This window comes from Pseudopipra pipra, chromosome 2, assembly GCF_036250125.1.
Source record: "Pseudopipra pipra isolate bDixPip1 chromosome 2, bDixPip1.hap1, whole genome shotgun sequence".
NCBI lineage: Eukaryota > Metazoa > Chordata > Aves > Passeriformes > Pipridae > Pseudopipra > Pseudopipra pipra.
In genome coordinates this window covers 67,803,225-67,826,570 of record NC_087550.1, presented here as the reverse complement: position 1 = coordinate 67,826,570, position 23,346 = coordinate 67,803,225, and the positions used below count along the sequence as shown (strand labels likewise).

Sequence of the window (23,346 nt, the reverse complement as noted above, 5' to 3'; positions counted from 1 at the left end):
CTAGATTTTCCTGTCTATTAGTTCAATTCTCTGTGACTAGAATTGACTCCACCTCAACCTCATTTCTCACAGCAAGTTCTTTTTGGGCTGGAAATAAAAATGAAAGGAAGTTCCTGGATGATGGGTACAGAAGAGGTTTTTGTGTTGAGCCTGAGTGCCAAGGAGTTGTCATTGTCCATGTGTTTGTGACTTAGGACATGAGTGTTACTATTTTGAATACATCACAGAAAGGATACTTGGAGCATAAAGTCACCATGCACATGAAATTACTCTAGCCAAAATGAAAGGAAGTGAAGGCTGAAACAAAGACTAAAGCAGCACAGTGACTGATATTTTAGCATCTAATCCTGAGTAATGGTGGTCACAGATTTCAGAGTCAAACTGAACACCTCCATCGTTAGAGCTGTGACAAAAGATGCATCAAGGATGAAGTTTTGGGTCATGTTTTTCTTTATTTGTCCTTCTGAGATGTACTGACTTGCCACAGGATACAGTGGTGCAAGAAAATATGAAAGCTGAGGCAGGAAGAAAATAAGGAAGAGACCAGGGTGGATCAGAGGAGGCACCAAAGGCCAAACCTCTCTTGCCTAGCCCGTGTCGCTCGCTCAGGTGTCATGGGGCAGGCTTGCAGGTACTGAGGTCAGACACTGCCCTAGAAAGTGCTCATCCTAAGGCCTGTATAGAGTATCTGCTGCTGGCAGAAAAACCCAGCATTGCAAACAGAGTCTGAAAAATAAATTAAGCTGGGAATGACCAGAAGCTGACATCAGGCACTAAAATACTTGATTTATTTACATGTTAAAAGTCAGCAGACTCAGTCTTGTCAAAATACCTCTCTCAATTATTTGCATGAAAAAATACAGTATTTAGCACAAGACTGGGATAATGCATGATAAATCAGGGACACAATGCTAAATCTGACACAGTGCTGTCAGATAGACATAGAAGGCACCATGGTGTTTATCTTAAGAACTGATGACCACTGCTGTTTCTGTAATCTGTTGCTTGTCAGGGCCAAAGAGTCAAACAGTTCACAGGAGGAACTGGAATAATGACTGAAATCTCAATCATAAAAGTTTCAAAAGCACAGTAGCAGGGTAATGTTGTATAATAAATTATTTGCTGAAAATTATTTATCCCACTGAACAGGTTGATTCCCTTTTCACTCAGTATTTCCACTTTGGAACTGCTTGCTGTCTGTATCACCACATCATTTCTGAGATTCTTAGCCACAACTAAAGCATAGTCAGAATAATGAAATGTGGGTTTCCTCTCGCTTGAAAGAAACTACCAAGTACACGCAGTTCTAGAACTGGTACATCCTTGTCAGTGTACTGCATGGCATAGAGGTACCACTATCCCCAAATGTTTGCAACATGTGTGAAGTACTGCAGGTACCCAGGACCAAGGTGGGCCATAATAGCACGGGCACTTGAGACAAGATGCAGATTGCCTGCTTTGGGGGAGGTCTGGTGGAGATGTTGTGAGGTTATGAAATACGTGATCAGCTCCAGCAGTGTTTCAGAGCACCTGCACAAGGCATTCAACACTCCCACAACATAGTCAGCAAAGTTAAAGGCTTTGAATTTCAGCTGCAGAGCAGCCAGCTTCCTACAGCTCTCTCCACTGACCTCCTAGGTAGGTATTTCACTTTGAGTCATCTCTGCTCTCTTTGGGACTTGGGCTTCTAACCTGTAGTTGTTCATTAAAATACAGTTCAGAAAAAAAAAGAATGGCTCACGTTCCCAATTTTCCCACTGTGAAAATTAAGAGATCAAGTACTTTGTTCTGAGCTTACCTATTTCTACCTGTTGTAAAACCCAGATCATGCTCTTCCTCTTCCTGATAGCCATCACTGTTTAAAAATGTGACATCCAGCAGCAGCAGTGGTGCAGCCACCCACCTATGGCATAAAAAACTAGTGGTTGCAGCAGTAACTCAGGAAGCTAGATACCTACATTTCTATGCAAGGAGAGATCCAAGAGTGGTCCTTTATCTCTTGTTTTCCCTCTTACACTTATTTTGGATTGGGAAGATCTCTTTTGTGCTGATTACCTGTTGTTAGATGTGTTTTAGCCATTTTCTTAGCACAGATAAGCTTCAAGCCCCAAAGACAAGGGTTGGCTATTTCTCCCCATGATTTCTCAATCGGAGCAGAAACTGGGTGGGAGGCCACAGCCCTTTGGCTTTCATGCCAAAGAGAGAGGAACATAATAAGTTTTAGGTGTCTGTGAGGTTGATTGGATAATGTCTGGGTGTCTTTTGCTTCAGTGTGTGGATACCGTAAGTTCTAAGCAGAGTTTTAGTTGTCTGCTGAATTTCCCACTGACAAAAATTCAGCATGAAAATGCCTCAACAAGTGTATTTTTGTCTGCTCTATTGCTTAGTTGTTAAAAAGGGTCCTATATGAAAAGAAGTGTAGAAAATTTATAGAGTTATGACTTCTGAATAATCTATTGTTTATATCAGCTGTAGGAATAAATAATTTTCCAGTAAGACACAGAGGTGATTTTAAATTAATTGACATGAAAGAGAACAGTCATTGTTTTGGTTTTCAGTTACCACTTTTCCAGTGCATATTGCTTTCAGTTGAGGGCTGATGAGGCAGGGGAGATTTTGTCCCAGTGCTCTTTGATTAGGTACTGATACAACTGTGAAATAAAATCTGTACCTGAGGTGACTTGGTCTGTTCAGCCTGGAGAAGAGGAGACTGAGGGGAGACCTCATTGCAGTTACAACTTCCTCTTGAGGGGAAGAGGAGGGGCAGACATTGATCTCTTCTCTCTGGTGACCAGTGACAGGACCTGAGGGAATGGCCTGAAGTTGTGTCAGGGAAGGTTTAGGTTGGATATTAGAAAAAGGTTCTTCACCCAGAGGGTGGTTGGGCACTGGAACAGGCTCCCCAGGGGAGTGGTCACAGCACTAAGGCTGACAGAGTTCAAGAAGCATTTGGACAACGCTCTCAGGCACATGGTGTGAGTCTTGGGCAGAGTTTAACCCTTCTGTGCAGGGTTTGAGTTGGACTCGATGATCCGTGTGGGTCCCTTCCAACTCAGCATATTCTGTGATTCTATAATACTGTGGGACAAGTACCTGAGATATGTTTCTGAGAAGAAAGAGACTCTACATGAAGAGTGGAAAAACAATTTGGGAAAAAAACCTGTATCGGGCAATGGTAGAGCTAATAACTTAAGACTTCAAAAATTCTTTACATCATTTTGTCATCTACATAGCATATTTCTGTCATTATCAGAAATCTAGCATCTAACAACTGGCAAAAACAGTAAAGAAAGGAAATATTTACACTTGAAGCAAGGCAATCTGAGCAGTTCAAAATATGCAGTGCAGAATCTAGAGAGAAAAATAGATTATTTGTAGGTTTACAACATCCAGTAGAAAGTACAATTATATAAATCATGAGAAGTTGATCTGAAAATTTCCTTTTCACTTTCAACAATTACTGTGCCAACCTGGCCATTTTACCTTTATCTTTATGAAAGATCCAAAACATTTTCAGTGCAAATGCATTCAACTGCTACTGTACTAGATCTTTTTTTATGATTCATATTGTTACTCTTAATATTTTTGCTAGTTTCTTGGGCGTTGGCCTCAGACTAATTTCATAGTACATTTGAGGTCTCAACCACAGAAAGGACTAAAGGGATTATTCCTGTTCTTGGCTTTCTACAGGTTTTTCTGTTTTTTCCCCCTAACCTGGTGGAACCAGTTTCAAATAAAAAGCATTAAAGCCTATGTTTTTTCAGTGATGTGTTGGGAATAATATTACTTATGCAGCAGAATTCTGGGAGCAGTCATTCGCTCCAGCCTCTATTTACTCTTCGTGCAGTGTCTGTCTGCTGTAGATTCTTGTTAATGTTTACCTCTTGATCACTGATTATTTTTTAATAAGAAAATATGATCCGTCATGATCCAGAATTACGACTGAGTGACATGTGGACCCTTAAGCTTTGACTCTGCTCCCATGCAAATTAATCGCAGAGCTCCTAATGACTTCCTTATCATTAGCTGGGACCTCTACAGAGCAGTTTCAGTTTAAGAAGAGTTTTAAGTGAATGGGAAAATCCTAAAATGCCTTCCACACTGAGGCTATGTGCCTTACTTACTTTGCAGTAAGTGTTGCTCGAGCTTGTCTAAGTCCCCTTCGATTGTTTAGGGTAACTTAAAATTCCTTATTGTCTGTGTTCAATTTCCAGAGAGAGCATGTGGGGCTGTGCCAGGTCAGCTGTTAACCCTTTTCGTTTTTTCAACTCCAGGTATGAAGCATTTTATTGTGTATTATATAATATTCTGTTTTATTGACAAAGTCTAGTAGCAGTGCTTTTCAGGTTTCTTTCCCTCTTTGTGTCATGACTGGGGGAATATGTGTGGCTAGAAAAGGTCCAAAGTTGAGTTTTCCAATTGAGTTTTATATTTTGGGGCTGGGAGGGTGGTGGGAAAGCTGCACTTCTGTTTTTTCTTCCAAATCCAAATGTCTGAAATACAAGAACAGAAAAAAACCCCCGTGTCTTATCTGATGTTTAATAATGTCTGTAGTTTAAAAATGTTCATAATAGTCTACTGGAATTGAGTACCAAAGTTAATGTGAATCAATGTAGCTCATGTTATAATGGGCCATTGCCAGTTACCATGAAACAGTTGGCAAGCAAAGCTGTAAAGTGAAGAAAGTGCTCTCATCTCCTTGCTTTTATTTCAAGGAGGGCATAATTTTAGAACCTTACTGTGTAATGTGCCTAGTAGATGCCCTGCTTTAGGGTGCAGAGTTTATATGCCAGTCCAGTGTGGGGGTGACTGGGAGGTTTCAACAAGTGTTGTGATGCCATAAGGGCCTTCAGGTTCACCCCACTTGCCTAAATAGAAATGATGTCATGTGACAGCAGGGACATACCAAAGCTGATAGGTTTCTGGTTTTGTTGGATTCATTGCTGTTGTTTTACTGGGTTTTAAAATAGTGTGCAATGAAATGTCCACTCTCAGTCTTCTTGCTGCCTGTTTGTCCTCCTTCCTTTCGTTTGTTTTGTGGGCCCCTCAGAAGATTCCTTTTGAGTCACGGTCATTGTATGACAGGTATAAACCCATCAACTCATTGCTTTATTTATCCTTAGTAATCCATGTGCCTGTGGAGTAGAGAAGGAAAAACAACTTCGCACATTCAATACAAGCAAATAAGTTGCAGAATAAATCAAATTCTTCACATTTATAAGTACAGCTAAGCTTCATAATAAAATTAGGAAGAAGTCATGTTTAAGAGCAGTTACACTTTCAAATTGGTAATGAGTAGTCAAATACAGAAATCATTCCGTAAATCTACTCCTATCTCCAATTTGCAGTTAATTACAACTGGTATATTTATATTAAATTTTGCAGGATCTTATTACTCAAACATTTTCAAAGAAGCAGCAGGAACAATTTCTCTGTTAAAGCCAATACAAAGTTTTTAAGGTTTCCTTGACTATGAAATTGAAACGATACATTTATTTTTTAAAAATTCCTAGAATTTTCTTTGATCTGATTGAAATTATCAGTGCAACTTCAGAAATTATTCTGAAGAGCCAAGTAGTCTCCCAAAATGTTGTGTTTCTAAAATATATGTATATTTCAGATACAATTTTTAATGCAGGCTTATTTAGCTGAAATGAACTATAGTATTCTGTGTAATCACCAATTATATTAGCTTCCATTCTACAGAAAGCATTTTCAAGAAGGAAGTTTATGTTGTTAATTTTTTACTCCTTTTAAATGTTGTCAATATTTTGCTTAAAAAATTACTCATGGATTTACATATAGAGTGTACACAAATCATAGTAATGAATATGAGATCCTACTAATGAGGCCCCCTGAAAAACATGCATGGTGAGATGTATATGAAGATGACATTAGTCACCTGGAGAAGAGGAAGCTCAGGGGAGACCTTATTGCTCTCTACAACTATCTGAAAGGAGTTGTAGCCAGGTGAGGGTCAGTCTCTTCTCCCAGGCAGCCAGCAGTAGGACAAGAGGGCACGATCTTAAGTTGAGCCAGGGGAAGTTTAGGTTAGACATTAGGAAGAAATTCTACACAGAAGGAGTGATTGGGCATTGAAATGGCTGCCCAGGGAAGTTGTGGAGTCACTGTCTCTGGAGGTGTTTAGGAAGAGACTGGATGTGGCACTGAGTATCATGATCTAGTTGACAAGGTGGTTGTTTGGTGATCTCAGAGGTCTTTTCCAACCTAGTTGATTCTGTAATTCTGTAATCTCATGTAGCAATTTTAAACTGCTCAAAGTTAGTGCACTGTGACTGGAGTGAGATGAGACTGAAGTGTAATATTTGGCAAGGGAAATAGATTCAAATAAAACCAGAAATTTGGAAGAGAACTATAGGGGTTTTATGTATTTTTAAAATAAAGGACCAAATCGATCAAGAACGTTGCATCTGCCAAACCTCATCTAGGCCATGTGAATCTGTCTGTAGAGTGAAAGGTGGAAATTAGATCAATGAGATTAATATTTAAGTCAGTGTATTATTTGAAAATATGAATTCTTACCCTGCACTTAATACTGCTGACACTGGCATTATTCCTCACAGCTGGTCCCATTTCTTGGGATACGGCGCTGTTGCAGTTTAGAAACAATAGCTGCTTGTCGGAAGTGAATTCGGCTACAAGTAAATGCAGCTATATGAGTGGATATATTTCATTTGAATTAAATTTTATGCCTACCTGGATTTGTTTTTTTTTTCAATTTTGTATTACTAAAGTTGTCTTTTTCCACTAAATTGGAAGAGAGTTATCCTTCCATAAAATTAAATTCAAAATTATGGTATTCTAGTTATGAAAGTGCAGAAATATTCTTAGATTTTTGATATCTTTTGGGATGACGGAGGAACAGTGGATCACAAAGTCTTGAAGAAACATTTTTTTGTAGGCTTTTTCCTTTTTTTTTTTTTTTAGTTGTGTTCTACTCAAAGCTGTTAAGTTTTACTCAAAAGCAATTCCACACAAATCTTCTACATCTGCTGACCTCTGTGGATGGCCACAGGCTGGGGCTGTTGCTTCTGTTCATGCACATCTAACTCTTCATCTCCTATAAAATGTTGAGCATTTTGTCCATATTGCCTCCCTTGATCCACCAGGACAAAGTGATAATATGTGTGAGTTTCATGTGTTGGCAGGCACAACATGCCTCTTCATCCTTGGTGTCTTGCAAATGGTACTTCTTTTGCTCTTGTATAATTTACCCCTGTTCTTTTTAACACCTTGTCCGCAGGCCTGGCCAGATGGGGATGTTTGGCAGCTGGAGGACCCAGATGCCAAATTCTGGAATATAGCTTTCCTGCATTGGCCTGTGGGTTCATGGCTGGCTTCTTGGCTTGCACCTCCGCTAGCTTCTTGGCTAGCTGTCTCTCTGGCAGCTGTAGCACTGCCTCTGGGGCTATGTTCAGGTCAAGCTGCTATGGAGTTGGATGACTTTCCTGATCTGAATTGCCCTGCCGGACACCATTTTCACCTTAGATTGCTTTGACTCTCCACTATTCAAAGACAAACATTTGTAGTGTTCTGTTTTATTTCTGTCATTTGTAAGACTAGTTTGAAACAGTTGTTCTCATTTGTCACCAGTTCAAAAAGAAAATAAGCATTGCAGTGCAGAGTATACTGTTTGACTTGTTAGGATTCCCATTAAGTTAGTAAGAATGTTGAGGCCCAAGTCTGTGCTTGCAATTCATCTCCAGGACAAAATTATAAACTACAGAGCACAGGCTTTAAAAAATGTATTCCTTATTCCTAAAATTTGATTGCTTTCAGCTGAAAGTGAATCTAGCATCTGTCAAACAGGAAAAAACCCCCACATTTGCAGAGATAATCTGGATAATTTTTAAGAAAAGGATAAAGAGTCATGATGATGATAATGAATAGGAAGTTACTGGTAACAAGAGCACTGCCAGAAGGATATGCTTGATCTGCTATTTGGTTTGGAATGTCCTCATTTCATATTTTAGTTTTACCTCAGGGTTTTTACTGTTGTGTTTTTTTTTTTTTTGTTGGTTTGTTGTGGGGTTTTTTCATGAAGGAGGTAATGAAAAATTAATGCATCTAGGATAACCAAAGCATTTGAAGTAATTCCCTAATCTACATCTTTTCCTTCATGCAGCTCAGTGCATAAACATTACTTTCAGTGGGAAAAAACTGCAAAATCAGGAGGTCACTAAGACTCTGGATACTTACAGTAAAGTGCAGATTAGTCATACCTGCTATGAAATTTTCATTCCCTCTCTCAGCTGTAGTGAGACTATGTTGTGCTACACTGGAGGCACTGGTGTCTCTGTTACGCGCTCACAGAACTTTTTTAATGCATGAGCAAGTAGCACTGGTACCTCACTGTGAGCACAAACTCCTACCTGTATGTTAAAGTTAAGCTTTGCAGGTTGATCTACCTCTGAGGAAAAACACTTGAATTCCTTATTATAGTCACTGGAGAGAATTGCATGTCTCCGGAGCAACCAAAAAGGAGCCCCTACCCATCTAGTTTAGGTGTATACTTCACTGATGGCCAAGGGATCATAAGTGCTTTTGTGGGAATACAGCCCATTTGGGTTAGGTAAGTTGTTATGGACTACAGAAGGAACCAGTAGGAAATAAAAGTGTCAGTTTCCCTCAGATAATCTGCATAACCCTTTTTATATAACCGTGGAGCAGAGATGATTCTTTTGACAAACAAGCTGGCAGCAGCAACATCAATATTGCCACCTCTGCAGATGGGCTTCGTTAACCAGCTTGTCAACAAAGTGGGAGACCTGAGATGTAGGTTCTCAGCACAAGCATCTCAGGGTTGTTATAATCATTGGAATCCTTGGTGCAGGCCTAATCAGATGAGATACTTGGGGAGCAGTGGAGTGTCTCATCTCCATTCTTGCTGAATATGGGCTGTTGTATAGACAGGAGCACAGAAGTCATGGGGTGAGAAGGAGAGCGGATAAGAAGAACCTGTATCCTGCCTGGATGTGGACAGGACTGGGACTGTAGGCTCCATTCACTGGAGCAACCTCAGGCCAGAAACAGTTGTGGATACTGATATAGAGCTTTCACTATTCCCCTCAGAGAGCTGTGTCCAGATTTCTAGTATGGAGCCAGGATCCCCCTTTTCTGCCCAAACTTTTAGCCTCATGGTTCTTGCATTCCTGGTTGCAGAGTAGCCTCACTTTCACAGACACTTATGCAGAAGACCCTGCGTCCTTATGGCCAGGTTATTCCTGGGGTGATGCCCCTTCTCTGGGTGAATTACCTGACTGCAGGGCTATGACACAACACCTTGCCAGTGTTGTGGTGCTACCACTATCAGAACTCTGCCTGCCTTTTGGGGCTTCTTTGCAAGATGTAGACAATGTTCAGGACATGGCCCTGCCTGTGGGTGGAAAACAGGCAGTTGCCAGAATGAGTATGTGTGAACACGTGCCTTGTGGTTGGTACCATAAGCTCCAGCTTACCAGTGAAGGACTTCATGGGTTTAGGGACATGCTGTTTAGGACTGTTCATGGGACAGTGGGTGGGAATGTGGTCATGGACCTAGGAAGTCTCCCAAATCAGGATTTCAGTGTGCCGGTTTCCACACTTCTCCATGTATTTCACTTTCCAAACTGTATTTTCTTCTTTCAAATTAGCAAGCTTTCAGTGCTTTTTAATGTAGTAGAATTAAAGATGATATTCCAATTGTCTAGATTGGTCCTGTGCTGCTCTTTTTCCCTTTTCCCATTTTACCTGTTTCTGCCCTTTTGCCAATCAAAGGATGGGTCTGGTTGTCCTTAATTTTTGCATCTCAACCACAATTTCTGCCCCATCAAAGAGATTCTTGTCAATTCCTATGCCCCAGGGGCTTTGGAAATCATATATAAGATTGAGCTAATTATCTTTCTTCTTTTTTTTATTTTTAAAGGGCCTATGATTGTTGTCCCTTATGCATTCTTTTTAAGCCAAGAAACAATGTGTGCTGTTAAAAAGGGAAAAATAAACAACCACAAAGCTGTTTTTCCCTTCTTTTGTACCTCTAGTACATTCTGTAACCCAGTTACTGTAATTGTTTTTAAACTTTTTTTAAACATGCATACTGTCAAGAGGTTGCAGTAAAAAAAGTGTTTCTCATAAGGCCAATGAGACCACAAGGGACAAAAAAAGATGACTGAGCAAACAGAAAATCCCATGTTTTGTTTATCAACTTTTTTTTTTTTTTGGCCTAATGGCATATTCTTGGAGAAAGAATCATGTTACTTCAGTGAAAGACTAGCTTAGGGTTTGCTGATTCCCAAGGCAAAAAGAAGGCACAGTTTCCAATTTGCAGGCTATTCAGTGTGTGTGATGAACTGAAGTCATTTGTGGATTTCTGTGTTGCATTTTGACGTGATTAAAAGTTTTAAGTCTATTGATTTCATGCTGGGGATTAATGATGCTGAATGAAGGAGCATCAAAGAATAACACATGTTTACATGCTCGATTAAAATACCTTAAAAAAGGAGCCAGAGTACCTATTATTGGATAGGAATGCGATAAGAGCAGCACAAGACCAATCATGCATTCTGCGTCAATGGGAAAATGAATTAACTTCTTTAGGCATCGAAAGAAGAAAAACAAAGATTTGATAAGGATTGACTGTACCTTTCTGAATGCTTAACACTCGTGTTTGACTCATTTTTTTGGAAGAGGAGATTAAAGAGGTTTCATTATCAGTTACCACAGATCTGTTTTACTGGATCAATCAAAGCATGATGCTTAGCTTCTGGGGATTAATGAGGCGATCTTTTAACCGGAGACTAGTTGGTAACAGCAATGTTAATAAAGGACAAGACCCAAAGATATTCAGTGCAACTGCGGACATGAGATACAGTGAAAATGGTGTTTGCTGCTTTGAATTTGCATAATACTTTTAGATCTGTTTGCCTTAGCATATTAGCTCAAAAACATATCGTTATCTTAAAATGTTCATAGTGCTAATTGTTTTGTATCTGCTCTCTGCAATGTTACTAATAGCTGTCTAGATTCATGGATCATATCTGGAGTTGCAGTCACATTCATTTTACCAAGATGATAGTAGACTGAGATGGAAAAGACCTGTTTGCTTGTTAAATCCACCCTGTTGCAAGCACAATATAGGCTCTTCCCATAGTATTAAACTAACCCCTGATAGCCAGAATGCCAGGGAGAAAATTTATTTATGGTACATCTGTGGAGAAGGATGCCTTAATGATCAAGTTATCATGTGAAATACTTGATGCACATGAAATACTTTCTACTGAGCCAGGGAGAAGTTTAAACGTACAGTTTAACGCAGCAGAGTAAATGTCTGACAAGACCAGCTCATCCACCCATTCCTTCTTTCTCTGCTGATGCTCTGATCCGGATTAGCGTATGTGAGATGAATTCAGCATCAGTCTGATACAATTCACCTCAGAATGGGTTAAATTATTATCTTGGGTTTGAGGCAGCAGAAGGGTTTGACAACATGAGGTTAGGTTTTTTTTTCTCCCATTTCCATTGCTTAATACAAGACCTGAAGCCCTTAGTTACAGAACAAAGTATCTGAGCAATAACCAGGCTTGTGCAAACCCAAGAGAAGAGTAATGACTGTTCCTTGCAAGCTTCCTGCCTCGGTGCAGGTGCAGGAATCAGGAGGACTTGAATAATTCATAAAGTGCAAATTAGCTCCAGCTTGCTCCCACTGCTCGAATTTTGCTTCTGCTTACCTACCTAGTTGCTAGAAAGAACAGAATAGAGAACGCTCAGGAAACCAGAGAGACAAGGGCAAAGAGTGGTACAGTTTAAAGGCCAAACTCACAGAGACTCAAATGCTGGGTGTTTAAAGGCTTAGTGCTTATTGAGGAATTGGACCATATATTGATTATTCATGGCTTGTTTCTCAGGAAGAAGGAAGCTCTGGGGACCCATTCCATTGGTCAGAGAGGGAGAAACTTTCTTTTCAGAATTAGGTTTTTCCTGTTTTATTGTTATTGTTTCTAAAAATTATTGGGCAAAAAAATTCTTAAAAGTTCACTTAAAGCCTAAAAAGGTATTTGAGAGAGTATATATATATGGTGTCACTCAACTCAAGGGTCCAGAGAAATTTGATGAGAGATTTTGGATGGTAGGATGGTTACTGCTTAGAGTAAATATGGATTCCAAGGGCTCATATGAAACTACATATGAAAATGCAGTGTGCAATTAGTTTGTATTTTTACCATTTAAAAGGCAGCATTCCTCTGCTTTAAATACTGTTAGCGATGGTTACCTTTTCTGTTGGGTTACTTAGCTGCTTTTTCTGCCTGGAATAACAAAATGAGAGGTGAGTGGTGTTTAATTCTTCTGCTGCACAACATTGCAGCTCACCCAAATATCAAGTAAAAGGTTTTGCTGAGCACTGTAGTGGGAGAAGGGAATTCCTGACGCAAATCTTGAAACAGTTTGTGTGTCGCCATGCAGTACAGAGAGGAGCCAGCCTGAAAAAGGCAGATTGTTTCTACTGTGTACCTGAATATCCCTTTGAGATACCTCATGTGGGAGATGGAAACATCTAACATCTCCAGCAGGAGCAGGAACAAGGTAGCTAGTTCTCCCTCTTGGCAGGTGTTCAGATGGAGAAAAACTCTCCTAATATTTTTGCTGTGCTGAATATGAAAAGAGAACAACAGGAGGAAGAAAAGCTTCCTTTTAGTGGATTTTGGGGGGTTCCGTTTTTTCATTTGTTTCTCTTTTTCAATGTATACCCCTTCTTTCTCCATTTCCTTCTACCCCACCCCCTCTTGGCTCCCACGTGCAGGAAGTAGATCACGTTGCCATCGTCTGTTTTCGTATTTCCCTCATTTGGGTAGCTGGAATAGGAGCTGGCTCTCATTTCTATCTGATTCTGTCATTTCCGCTAGGCCCCAGCTTGGGCAAGTGCCAAGACCAACAGGTGATCCTTGTAGCTGTAAAGCAGCAGGAAGAGGGTTGTTCATGGAGGAGATGGTGCACCAGAGGGGCTGCCTGGCCCCGCTCCATCTTGCTGTATAATTAATGCCCCCCTCCCCAGCCCCCCGTACTGAGCAGAAAATCTGTGCAGAACAGCTCATCTGTGGCAGCCATCATAGGGAAAATGGTAATAAAGAGTCCTGGAAGAATATCAGCTGTGCGAGCACAGAGATGCACTCCCTCTTAGGGAGAAACCGTGGTTGGTCCTTTGTAGGAACAGGGGCAAAATTGTATTAGCTTGTGTAAAGTAATATGCACTCTCTCAACCACTGCAGGAAAGTAAGCATTTCAATAAATTTAGGTGTTATGCTCATGGGCTTTCTTATTTGTATAGAAACTAGTTTGGAATGAGATGATAATTCAGTTAAGCTTTTCTCTACAAGAAGTAGCTTGCAAAGTCATGTGGAAATTGTTTGGGTAGAGGGTTAACTCTGGTTGGGAAGGGCTGTCTTGAGCTGTAGGACTGGGGGCAACTGGAGCAGGAGCCATACAGGCTCTGCGTTCTCTGGGTGCCTGCAGTGGGGAGGGATGACTGTGCAGGGCTTCACAGGGATGATTTTTAGAACACATGAAAGACTTCCAGGAATTCTCAGGATGGCCTCAAAGAGCCATTTTTTTCAGAGGAAACTCCTAAGACATTTATTTTTTTAATTTTTTTTTATGAACCGAAGTTATATTTAGATGACAGTGGCTTAGCAAAACCAGTTTCAAAACATATCTCCAAGACTTAGATTAACCCCTTGGCATATACCATAATGTGAGATAATGTGTCCCTGAAAACCCTATAACTGCATGTTTGTATTTGTGAGGCAGGCTGATGCTTTAAGATAGACAGGTGGTAGCCTTAATCCTCTGAAAAATAGATGATATGTCAAATTGTCTCTGCTCGGTACACATAGAAGCCAAATTGCTGCTTCTACTTGTGGACTCACTGCTAGTGGTTTGAAAGCTGAAGGTTTTATATAGACAAGGTGTAAGTTCCTTGTATGTACTTCTGTAGGGAGCTGGACTCTCAATACACTACAGCAGTTCTCCACAGCAAGGGGAGGCTGTTGGAAGAAGTGAACTGGGAAGCCTCAATCAGCTCTGCTGCAGCAGATCTGCACAGCAGCAAGCATCACCTTGCCTAGCTGTTCCTGCTGCACACAAAACAGAAACACAAACAGCAAGGAGATGAAACTGTTATGAAACATCAACATGTTTAGTAATGCTTCTAGCAGCTATTGTCTGCAATCCTTTTGACTAAGCCAGCGATTGTTTCTCTGTGCGTTGCTCCACAGTTTGTCAGTCATCTGTTGGGGAGGAAGCGCCCTAGCAGGGGTACGTTTCATCTCAGGGATACATTGTGTGTGTGGAAACCTAAAGGTGGTGCAAGACTTGACCATTGTTCATGAATACACACTTTACTTCCCTTGGGTATGTGTCCTCATGCTAAATGGTACACCACTGCAGTGGTGCAATGGACACTAGCTTTTCAGGTTTTTTTCCCCTTGTGTCCCTTCCTTTCTTCATGCTGGTTTACTGCTTTTTTCCACTTCCAAAACCTCTGGTATTTGAGGCTGTTAGCAGGGAGTGAGGTCAAAACTTTATGAATTTTTCTATTCTCTCCTCTATTTCTTGGGAGACCATCCTAATCCTTACATTTTCAGTGGGTCCTGGACAAACCTGAATAGTCCCTCTGGCAGCCTCCAGTCTTCCTCTTTCTTACCTTTGGGTTACGGGACTAAGGGGAATGATTTCTTTCTCAGACTCTCACCTGAGGCTCTAGTGACTTCTGTTAAGCCCCATGGGCAGAGCAGAATGCTTTTATCTGTAGGGTGATGAGGGATCCCAGTGACTTTCATCAGGAAGCAGCAGTACCATTGGGGAGGCTGGAGAATGAGCAGGGATACTTCCCACCTGCATTTGGCTCAGTATAGCCTCGACTGGACAAAAGCCCTCCAAAGAGTACTGCAGGCAGGAGAAAAGCATCCTTGGGCAGCACCCAGAAAGTCAAGTTTTCCAGTGCCTTTGGCAGGCAGCCTGAAGCAGATCATTCCTTACTCCAGCCCTGTAGAGTGCTACCCCTCACAGCTCTCCCTCGTGTTGCAGCACATACCTTACTATTATTAATAGTCTGGAGGTGCCAACAGCATGCTTTGTTCTGGACAGTATGTAGTTACCCAGAGTGCAGGGAACTGCGTGGCAATTGGGTTTGTATTGGTAGATGGATTTGGTAATGAGCACTGTAGTTTTTCCTGGTAATTTCTTTTTAATTCACCTTCCTCTGTTCTGCCTCCTCCCTGGGCTGTCCCCACTGCGCTGCAGGTGAAGGATGATGTAATCCTTCCTGCAGAAGAAAGGGAAGAGCTTCAGGGACACAGAGGTACATGGTAGCCACAGGCTCGCGCGGCATCATAGCAGCTATGCTATGTAGATCAGCTATGCCAAGCGGAGTGCACAGTTCCCTAAACAGGGAGCCCTAAAAATCAAAAGAAGAGCAAGTGAGAGAAACAAGTCAGTAATGAGTTCTTCTAGCTTGCGATGTGAGTGTACAGAGTCCCGCAATGTGGTTTGTTGGTCTGTTATGTGACGTGTAGGGAAAAGAGCTCCTTCTGTGCATTTGGCCTAGTGCATCTTGGCCCAAAGTTATGGACTTTTGTGCCATCACTGTGAAATCAGTGAAAGTTTCAAAACCTGTGGCTGCTGTTTGTTGAATCCTTAATAGGTATATTAGCTTTGGAACTGACAAGACTTTTAAATATATCTGTTTTCAGGCTTCAAAACCTTCACACAAAAAAAATGCAGATTGGCATTTTGCAAATGCAAGCAAACAGCACTTTTAGAAAAAAACAGTGGATTTGGAAAGCATGCTAATAAAATGTTCAGTTACAGGGATTCCTCTGAACTCAGTGTAGAATAAGAAGAGGCAACATGCACTGAACCTTGTGTCCCCTGGATTAGTAACTGTTTAATGTTATTCCTGTAACCAGTATACTTCCTCCTGTTACACCACCTCCTGTTTTTCCACCCTGTGTACTTCTACTGTTTCACTGAGTATTAGCTCATTGTAGCTCATAGTTTATCTTTTTAACTACTTTGTGAAGTACCTAATGCTCTTTTGGGTGCTATAGAAGTAATAATAATAATAACTTGCCAGGTGTACTGTATCAAATTGGTTTTGTATTGTTTGTTGCGCAAACACAAAGTAAGGGTGATGGCTGAATGCTGAAAACTCAGCTGTAAGGTAAACCCCTAACACAGGAAGGGAAACTGTCTGGTTTATTTATGAGTACTCTCAGAAACAATGTCTGCCTTCCAATATACCTGTGCTTTTTAAGATAGCACATTTTACTTGGATGCAGTATTGCCAAAGGTCAATAATAATTAGGGCTAAATTGCTTACAACGCAAATGTAATGAAACACTGTCATTACACACCAGGCTTCATTTTCATTGTTAATTCAACATTGTTTAACTTTTCACTGATTTCTCCCTTACAAATGTGGTAGTGCGACAGCCAGGCTGAGCCATCTGCTGCTGGTGCTTGAGAGGTGCAAAAAGGCACCGCAAAGAAAATTGATTGACTGCAGTTGACTGTATTAGGGAGAGACCTTACTTGAACCGACAGTAACTGGGGGGAAGTGTGAACTGGCTTTAATTCTCTAGGAGACCTCTGAATATTAAGGATGTACACAGCAGTTGGGAGGACGCATTCAGAGTCTGGTCATGTTCGAGATCACATCCCCTTGACTTTCTCATTGTCTCTGGTTGTTTGCAGCTGAGAGGAATTCTCTAGCTTTTGGATTTAGTGTTAGATATGTAATTGGGTGGAGAATTAATATAAACTTAAAATAATTTGGTTTCACAGTCATTATACTCCTTAGCTTTAAATTATTTAGCTTTGTGTCTCTGTTATGTCCCAAAAGCCCTGCCACTACCAATCGTTTGACTGTCTTTATTAGCTTATATTTTTTCCTAAAAGCAAGGCCTTGTGTACAGTGTAATTATCCAGCAGTGCTGATTAATGGCATAATTCTCTTTTTCTGTAAAATGGCTGTGTAAATTATTTTCATTTCATAAAAATTACTCAGGCAATTTCGTGGAGGGTTTTTTGATTTTTGTTTTAATTTTTTTTTTCATTCCCCCTTTCCAAGCCACCCTCTCTATCGCTGTGTCATGGTAGTGTCATTAAATATCATTTTGTATGATCTTGGTATAAGCACTAAACCCTGCGGTGATTTCAATTGAGTAAATTCAGGTAGTTTCCATAGTATTGTTACTTCTACCATCAGACCTCATGAGCAAAAGTAGCTAAGATAGCCAGTTCTTAGAGTAGAGGTGTTTTTGGAGATAACTGTCTTAACAGCAGGATCAAGGAGACTTCTTCTGTTGAGCTAGCTTTTGAAATCTCTGCCACTTCTCAACCTTTCAGATTGCCTGTTGCTGCCTACAGTATGCTTTCAGGAACATAAATGTCCATTGTTTTTTTCTGCTCCTCACCCTTCCTCTAGCCTCTTGCAGTGAGACTGAGAAGCCTACTCACCACCTTCCCATGCCCTTAGATATTCCTTCATGCTCCCTACACCTGCCTCCTGGGCTAGATGATACTGGCATGTTCTTTTTGGACTATGAAATATGCTTGAATAGGAAAAGGTACTGTGACATCAACTTGTCATCTGGATTTGACCTGCACAAAACAATGAACAGTGTACAGTGAAGAGCCCTGCCTTGTTGGACTGAAGAATAGCCTTAATATTGCAAGTAGAACCTTTTCCTGTTCTGTTGTTCCACCTGTTCCATGTGTTTCGTTTGGTCTGCCTTTCTTAAAGCTGCCATTTGTTGCATGTGCCATGTATTTGTAAGCACCCCAAGCAATGTAAAGTTGGGAGGTCATCCTGCTGGAATAAGAACCAGCCTTCACTAAAGTTGGCATTCAAGAGCTGGTTTCAAAAGGGCATATTTCACTAGTGTGTGTATAGAAACAACTGACCAAAGTCTAAAATTCTTCCTACTGAGTCCAAACAAATCCAGTAACCTGGCCAGTGTTTACCAAAAGAGCAGAAAAACAAGGTTGCTGTTGTGATTCTTCCTCTGGAATACCCTATGTTCCTCCCCTCCTCTTATTCATATTTTACTTTATAGCATACAGGTCAAAACCGTAGGGTTAGATACAATACATCCTTGGGCAGGATGAGCTTGTTAGCCTTCTGGCAGTCATCCTAGGAGAAGGACAACTCTAATCCCAAACCGGGGCAGATGGAGCTCGCTTAGCCCTGTAAGGCCATCCATCTAAGAGGACACTCTAATCAAACCTACGTCCTGAGGACATTGCTGCCACCGTCCAAGGTCTCTTCAGTACTAGCCGTGTAGTTCAAGACTCAGCAATTCAGTCCATCTCACAACAGCCGGTGAAGAATGATTTGGATATTGCCCCTACTATGGGAGAAACTCTAAGGCCATACAGCTGGTGAAAATCGGCAAGGCAGCTGGGGTTGATGGAATTCCACCTGAAATCTGGAAACATGGGGGCCTTGCACTCCATGCTAAATTTCACAAGTTTGTGGTGCGCTGTTGGGAACTAGGTGAACTACCATCGCACCTACGTGATGCAGTCATCATCACTTTGTATAAGAAGAAAGGAGTTAAATCAGATTGTTCAAATTACCGTGGTATTACTCTGCTCTCCATTGCTGGCAAAATCCTTGCAAGAATACCCTTGAACAGACTAATACCCGCTATAGCAGAAGGAATTCTACCTGAAATCCGATGTGGTTTCAGAGCCAACAGGAGTACCATAGACATGGTATTTGTTCTCAGACAACTGCAAGAGAAGTGTAGGGAACAGAACGAAGGTCTCTATGTAACCTTTGTTGATCTCACCAAGGCTTTCGATACTGTGAGCAGAAAAGGTCTGTGGCAGATTTTGGAATGTTTAGGTTGTCCCCCCAAGTTTGGCATATCACCACTGGCAAATCAGAGCTCAAATCAGTCCAGCAGTTTAATTACCTAGGGGACTCAGAAAGTGCATTGCCATATCTGACTTGGCCGTATTGATCCTCTTGAAGTGAGATGATCATTTTAAGGAACTTGGGGGGACTTGTCTACTCTCTTATATGGATCCGAATCATAGGTCATTTTCCGCCACCACCTGCGACTCCTAGAACGCTTCCATCAACGCTGTCTCTGTACAATCCTAAACATTCACTGGTCAGATTATGTGACTAATACATCTGTTCTAGAACAGGCAGCAGTCACAAGCATTGAGGCCATGTTGCTGAGAACTCAGCTGTGTTGGGCAGGACATGTCTCAAGGATGAAGGACCACCACCACCCTAAGGTCGTGCTGTATGGTGAACTTGCCACTGGCTTCGCAAGAGAGGAGCCCCAAAGAAAAGATACAAGGACTCCCTGAAGCAACATCTCAGCCTTGGCCATATTGATCATCATCACTGATCTACTCTGGCCTCCAATTGGGAGACCTGGAGACACACCATCTATAACGCTGCTGTTTCCTTTGAGAACACACGCAGGATCACTCTTGAGGAGAAAAGACAACGCAGAAAGAATCGTGCCTTGCAGAATTTACCACCTGAGGAGTCTTTCTGCTGTGCCTTTTGCAATCGGATATGTCTATCTCATATTGGCCTTATTAGCCACCAGCGTGCTTGTAGCAAATGTGGATAGAGCCTCCTAAATCTTCGTTCACGAAGCCTAGCCATGATGATGATTATAGTGTAGAAAAAAATTAGTTGTTTCTGAACCTCAGCCTCTGAGGCTATTTCTAGACCATAATGTGTAATATCCATATATGGCCTTGCCCTTTGTGGACTTGTCTAATCCTCCTTTGAGCTCATTTATGCTCTTGTCCTATGCAGTAGCAGTGAGTTCTAGGTATGTGTTGCATGAAAACAGAGTTCTTCCCTCTGCTCAGTTTAAGTCCTCAGTTCCTGGAAAAAATAGTGAATAATCACTTCCTATCGCTACATTCTTGGCTGTGCAGAGCTCTACTATCTCCCTCAGTTATCTCACAAATTTGGCATTTTCAGGGTAATATGGTTGCGGGTCAGCTGTCAAAGCTGTGGCTGAAATCATTTTCACAGGGAACCTTTTCACTCTGCTCTCTCTTCTTGAGACCATATTAATTCTAGATCTGCCATCATTTGAATCTGTTACTAAGAATAGGATAAATTAGAGAAACTTTCTTACCATGAACTGTTCTGTCACTCTTTACATTCCAAACATCACTACAAATCATTTCTTGTGGCAAAAATAGTTGCAAAGTATAAAACTGCTGAAATACCAGTCATTTAGCTGCTTTCACCATTTGCTTCTAATGAGATGGTACCTTGTTCAACTCTTTCATTTTTAGGTATGACAAAATTATGCTCGTTGCTGTTCTGTTGCTTGAGCTGTTGGCACATCCCTATAGAGCTCCTCATTTCTGCAGTGCCAGGAAGAGCTAGGATTACTGTACCAGTTGTTATAGTTATTTCCAAATATCTCTTTAGCTTGTATTTCTAGAACTAATTTGTTGTCTTTTTACATTTTGTTTAATCTCATACACCTGTGCTTTTAGACTGTATGTCCTTTCGCTGATATTCTGTGTGCTGCTGTGAGCTACAGCAATGACCAGATGAAGTCAGACGAATAAGTATCTTTTACAATTTAAAGTTGATTTCTTGTGTTTAAAAATGCAAATGTGTGTTTTGTGTTGCATCTTTTCCTGGGTTTTAGACTTTCACCACTCAAGTTAAAAATTATCCTGATATATTTTTTTTCCGTGGTTCTTCTAGTCTCAGTGACCTTAACAACTAGTATTTTTGTTGACACGTGGCTTGGCAAATAAAGACTGAAATAGTAAATGGACTGTCCTCTTTGATGTATTTCATAACTGGTTTCCGTCAGACATTCGCAATACTGATTTTAAATGTTTAATTATACTCAAAGTCATTAGAAACCTATTATATATGTCTGATTTGGAAGTGAGAGAAGTAACCCCTTCAATACACTTCTCCCTCCTCCCCTAATTCCACTGTAACATTGTGACTGATAATAATTTCCCATATTAATTAGTTTTATTATCACAGCATAGAGATCATTGTCTTTAAATCTCCATAGGCCTTCGACTAAAGATGGAACAGATTTTTGCAGAACATTAGGGAACTCTGTTGTTCAGAGTGCCATAAACCAACCCTGTGTTTCCCCCTACACTGTTTCAGTACACCTCCATACTGCAGAAGGGATTTGTGTCAGTATGGGTACCAAAACGTTGCTCTGCTTTAGCAATCTTGTCCTTATAATTGGGGAAAAAAAAAACCAAACAGAAATGTGTTGCTTTGCAGTAAGGATCTGTTTAATTGTAACAGAGGTAAGGCTGTAAGCCATGCTAAGTCATAAAGGTCACAGCTTCTATGAAAAGTTTCTCTATTAATAGTCTATAAGTATTTTGTTTCTGCCAAGCCAGTGCTTAGAACCAAATTAGTCCCTCATTACAAGTCTAATACATTAAAGTCAAGGGTGTATGAGCATGCCCTGTGTTGCCTCCAGACACCCTCCCCAGTCCCTCACTCAGACTACATTTTCATAAATGCACACATATGGTAAATATGAGTAGACAAATGACTAAGCAATTTGTTGAGCAATGTAACAACTTGTAAAACAAATACGTCTTTTTTTTCCTTCTCTTTTTCTCTGCTCTTAAGGACATTTTGGAAACCTCCATACCTGTTGCCTTCAGTGTAGCAGCTAAAGATATAGCCATGGATAAATAAATATTAGGTGCTTCTCTTGGTATGACTCCATCAGTAGAGTTCATTCTGCATTTTATGGAGAGAGGTGGGCTTCTCCATCCCATTTTAAAACATGCATGTCTAAGACACATGAGGTGAATTATCCCGGGAATTACCAGTTTCTCCTTGGGTCTGTCTTTCCTTTGGTTGTCAAAGAAGTCTAAGCAAACCACTTAGAACAGAGAAAAAGAAGGTGTTTTGAAGAGGATGTAACAAATATAGTGGAGATGTAAGGTAAAGATACCATCCTGGAGAAGAAAATCCATCTTTGAAAATTATTATGTGAATTCTAATCCTAAATACCAAAACTTAGCACCCAGGAAAAGCCAGGAAAATGGAGTTTGAAGTATGAGTTAATCTTGAATCACATACACCTTTGCACTCACTAGGTATATGGAACTGTGACTCACGATTTCTTACCTGCCATATGCCATCCTGGTTATCATAGATTTCTTATGCCCTGCTTTTTAAGGATGCCCCAATCACTCATATTTAGCATTTCATTCCATTCCATTGCATATTTCTATTCTATTTCTATTGTTAAAAAAAAAAAAAAAAGAAAGAAAAAAAGAATTAAAAAATTGGGCAGTTAATTACTCTGTGTGTCATTCCTTTGTCTGAAAAATGGTAGTAACGTTGTCCTCACTTGGGTATTGAGAGAATAAATTCATAAATCTGAACTCTGTTCAGATTTTATGTTGATTCTCATAGTAAAACCTATGAATTATAGATAAACCTGATAATAATTGAGAATAAAGGGAAGATGAAGGTTTACTGCTTTGTTTGCTCTTTTTGCTCCCTCTAGTAGCACAAAAATGAATTGTTCATTACTGTAGTCCTAAGGTGGGACCCCCGGTGATTTTTGCTGCTCTCATAAATTGTGTTGGACCCAGTTTTTAAAGTGGCCATGGTTCACGTGTCATTTCTGAGTCATAACTGTGTCAGACACAAAAGCAAAGATTTTTATCCCAAGGGTGCAAGTGCACTCATGCAAACAAGCCTTGCACCTTCAGAGAACATCTTTAATTTTTGTGGTGTCTCATGTGGACACAAGTTTGGCCATTTGGATCCACTAGCAGGATTTAACATTTAGATCCACCAATTTCAGGTTTTTTTACCCTCACACAATGCAGAACTATGTACGTCAGTGGGGGGTAGTTGGGACTTTTCCTTAAAAAGCACTGAGATAGTGTGAGCGTGGTCTTTTAGAAGACACTTTGTATCTGGGATGCTTCAGTTATATATGTGGATGAAAGTCTTCATTTGTTAACTTAGGGTTTGAGTCCTTTAGCAGTGATGTAACTTGGTGATGTTAGTTCCTTTTCCAAAAGTAGCAGGCATAACTTGATTGCACAGATGAATGGACAAATCTAATGGTCCAAGTGCAGTCCCTGTTCCTAGTCATGGGTATTCACCACATCTCTTGTGTGGGTTCCCAAGTTCAGCTGAGTTCTGATCAGTCATGCTGGGGACAGCACTGGCACACGTTAACTCCCTAATCTGCTTCTCTTTAGGATTAGAGGTGTCTGTGGCTTGGAACAGAGAGGGGAGAAAGCAAAACTGTTGCCTTTATTAGATGCCTGTGGCTG

The 23,346-nt window shown here is 40.7% G+C and overlaps 1 protein-coding gene across 9 annotated transcripts in view; it reads left to right on the top strand.

The window, feature by feature from the left end:
- KLF12 (KLF transcription factor 12) overlaps positions 1–23,346 on the top strand; it is a 241,587-nt gene that overhangs the window by 172,025 nt on the left and 46,216 nt on the right. For 8 of the 9 annotated variants that reach the window (XM_064645882.1, XM_064645883.1, XM_064645886.1 and 5 more), the window contains one exon: positions 4,215–4,274. The exons of the other annotated variant lie outside the window; for it this stretch is intronic. In XM_064645882.1, the coding sequence (XP_064501952.1) occupies positions 4,215–4,274 (60 nt within the window). The remainder of the gene's footprint in view (positions 1–4,214; positions 4,275–23,346) is intronic. 9 annotated transcript variants of the gene reach the window in all.